Here is a 2,844-nt window from a genome sequence, read left to right on the forward strand (position 1 = left end):
CAGAGAAAGTCAAGTATCATATGGTTTCACTTATTGGTGGAGCATAACAAATAATATAGAGGACAAGGGTAGATGGAGAGGAGAAGGGAGTTGAGGGAAATTGGAAGGGGAGGTGAACCATGAGAGACTATGGACTCTGAAAAACAACCTGAGGGTTTTGAAGGGGCGGGGTGGGAGGGTGGGGGAACCAGGTGGTGGGTATTAGGGAGGGCACAGATTGCATGGAGCACTGGATGTGGTGAAAAAACAATGAATACTGTTACGCTGAAAATAAATAAAAAATTAAAAAATAAATAAATAAATAAAATATTTAAAAAAAAATGTAAAATATCATCTTGCAGGTTGTGTTCTATTTGGGCCAACTGTTCTTTTTTCTCTTTCTCTTCTTTTCAGGTTTAGTATTTTTAATTTTCCCATTTCATCTTTACTTTGGTCTCATCTACTTTTGGCCACATCTTTTTGCAGTGGGTTGGTCGAGAGTTTATAATTTACACCTTTAATAGAACACGACCTACCTCCGAATGCTATTACTCATCTGTCTGTAGTGTCGGGACTCCACAGCAGTGTACTTCCGCACCACATCATCTGAAGGGATGTTGTCTCCTTCACTTCTACACATGTGAAGAACCCCCGGTGCACTGGGACGGCGCCTGCTCTAGACAGCCATTATCTCGTAAAGCTTTTTATATTGAGCTTCTCTCTAGAATCTTCTAGAGCCATTTTTTCCATTGTGTACATCAGTCTTTCCTCTGCTTTCCCAATCACTGGCTTGAAGAAATTTTCTGAATATTTCTGATAGTGCGTGTCTGTGGTTAAACTCTCTCAGTTTTTGTTTATCTGAGCAAGTATCTATTTCACTTCAATTTTTATTTTTTTTAAGATTTTATTTATTTGAGAGAGAAAGAGGATGAGCAAGAGAGCACAAGCTTGGAGGGGAGGGGACAGGGAGAAGGAGAAGCAGGCTCCCCACTGAGCAAGGAGCCCAACACGGGACTCGATCCCAAGACCCCAGGATCATGACCTGAGCTGAAGACAGATGCTTAATGGACTGAGACACCCAGGTTCCCTTCACTTTAATTTTTAAAGATACTTTCTTAAAACCTTCATAGGGTTGACAGATTTTTCTTTTAGTATCTTAAAGATATCTTTCCATTGTCTTTTGAATTGTATGCTTTCTAATTAGACTCTGAAGAAATTCTTATCTTTGTTCTGTATGGAGCATGTCTTTTTCATGCAGATGCCTTCAGGTTTTCCTCTTCTCTTCTGCCCTAAGTTTTCAGCTGTCCCTGCGTGCCTGGCTCACGGAGGGGGCCTCTCCACATGCCTGCCTCCTCCCTACCACACCCCCCAGCCTGTGACTGTTGCTGCTCCTGCAGCTGTACCAGCCAGGCTGAGCGGGGGCCAGGAGGGCTCCATTGTCCTATTCCAAGGTCAGTCTTGAGCGGGTCCTGTGCGCCCGGGTCTTGGAGGACGAGGCTTTCTCCCTTCCTGCCGCTCTTCCCTGCAATGGCCAGACTTCACTCTGGAGCTGGGGTGGGTTTATGTGAGCTTTCCCTGCCCTCCCTGTGGTCGCGCTCCGATCCCCGTCCCCTGTTCCATGGGGGTAGTTTTTCCTCTGCCCGTCCCCATCTACTAGGTGAGTCTCAGGTGGTGGATGTGGGAATGGCACCTTCCCCCTCCACCCTCCACGGACCCTCTCCCCACCTCCAGCTGAGCTGTTGGAGGGAGGGCTCTTTGAGGAGGGGCTGCTCTGCTCATGGCTGTATATGTCTTCGAGAAAAGAACTTGGAAATACATGAAGATAAACCAGGGACAAGCTGCATCAGGAAAGCATGATTTATTTGGCTCACACAGGGCTGGTTCCCCGCTGGAGGCAGAGGACCCCAGAAACTAGGCCTCCCACAGGGCATACGCAGGGTCACAGAGGGATCTGGGTCATCCTGCCACATCCTCGCCATGGGCTTCCGAGGGTCCGTTGGGCACGTTCTTCACCTGCCCTGTGCAGAACCCGGAGGCCGCTGAAGACTTCCTCCATGAGGGGTGCAGGTGTGGCCCCCTGTGCCCTGGGAGCAGCTGCGGGGGGGATCCCGGTCAGAAGCAGGACGGGGTGCTGCAGGAGATGGGTCTGTAGAGCAGGGTGGGGCGGGAGGGCTGGCAGCCCCCGGAGGACTGGCAGGAGGAGGCCATGAACACGAGGGGCTTGCAGCTCACGGGCACACACACAGAGGACTGGCAGGAGGGGACAACGTACACGGCGGGCTTGCAGCTCACGGACATGGCGGGCTGGCAGCTCACGGGCACGTAGCAGGACGTCTGGCAGGAGCTGGGGGTGCAGGAGGCCGGCGAGCAGCCCGTGGAGCAGCTGGTGTGGCACATGGTGGTGTGGGGCTGGAGTGGAGTCAGGGAGGAGGGCGGTGAGTTCTGGAGGCTCCTGCCCTGGGCGGCCTTTATACCCGGGCAGTAGGCGTCCCGGCAACACAGAAGCACAGCTGTTGACTTCCTCATAGTTGTTTCCCCAACATCTTGTCGTGGGATGCACTCCCCTGTGTTTTGCTGCACTATAATGAGTTTGGCTGAGAGGCCAATTCCTTCTTCTGTAAACAGGATGTTCTGGTTTGCCTTTACGTGGGGCTCGTGCTGTCTCTCCAGGCCAGTACTGTGCACACAGCACCGCTGGCCGCACTCGGTATCACATCCTTTATTCCTTTTTGTGTCACACCCGTCAGTGGTGACTTTGAGGCAGTAATGCTTCTTGAACTTCTATTTTGCACAGGAAAACGTTAAACTGGGGATCTGCAAACTGGGAAGCAGGGCGGTCTGTGGGACAAATCCGGCCCTCTCCTT

The 2,844-nt window shown here is 51.3% G+C and overlaps 1 protein-coding gene across 1 annotated transcript; it reads right to left on the reverse strand.

The window, feature by feature from the left end:
• Positions 1-2,091: 2,091 nt before the first annotated feature.
• LOC308350814 (uncharacterized protein) lies at positions 2,092-2,376 on the reverse strand (the record flags this gene model as incomplete). Its single annotated transcript, XM_080816293.1, has 1 exon — positions 2,092-2,376. One exon carries the CDS (start codon positions 2,374-2,376, stop codon positions 2,092-2,094), a length of 285 nt encoding a protein of 94 aa, XP_080672419.1.
• Between the last annotated feature and the right edge of the window lie 468 nt (positions 2,377-2,844).

Source organism: Martes martes (assembly GCF_963455335.1).
Source record: "Martes martes genome assembly, chromosome: 1".
NCBI classification, from domain to species: domain Eukaryota; kingdom Metazoa; phylum Chordata; class Mammalia; order Carnivora; family Mustelidae; genus Martes; species Martes martes.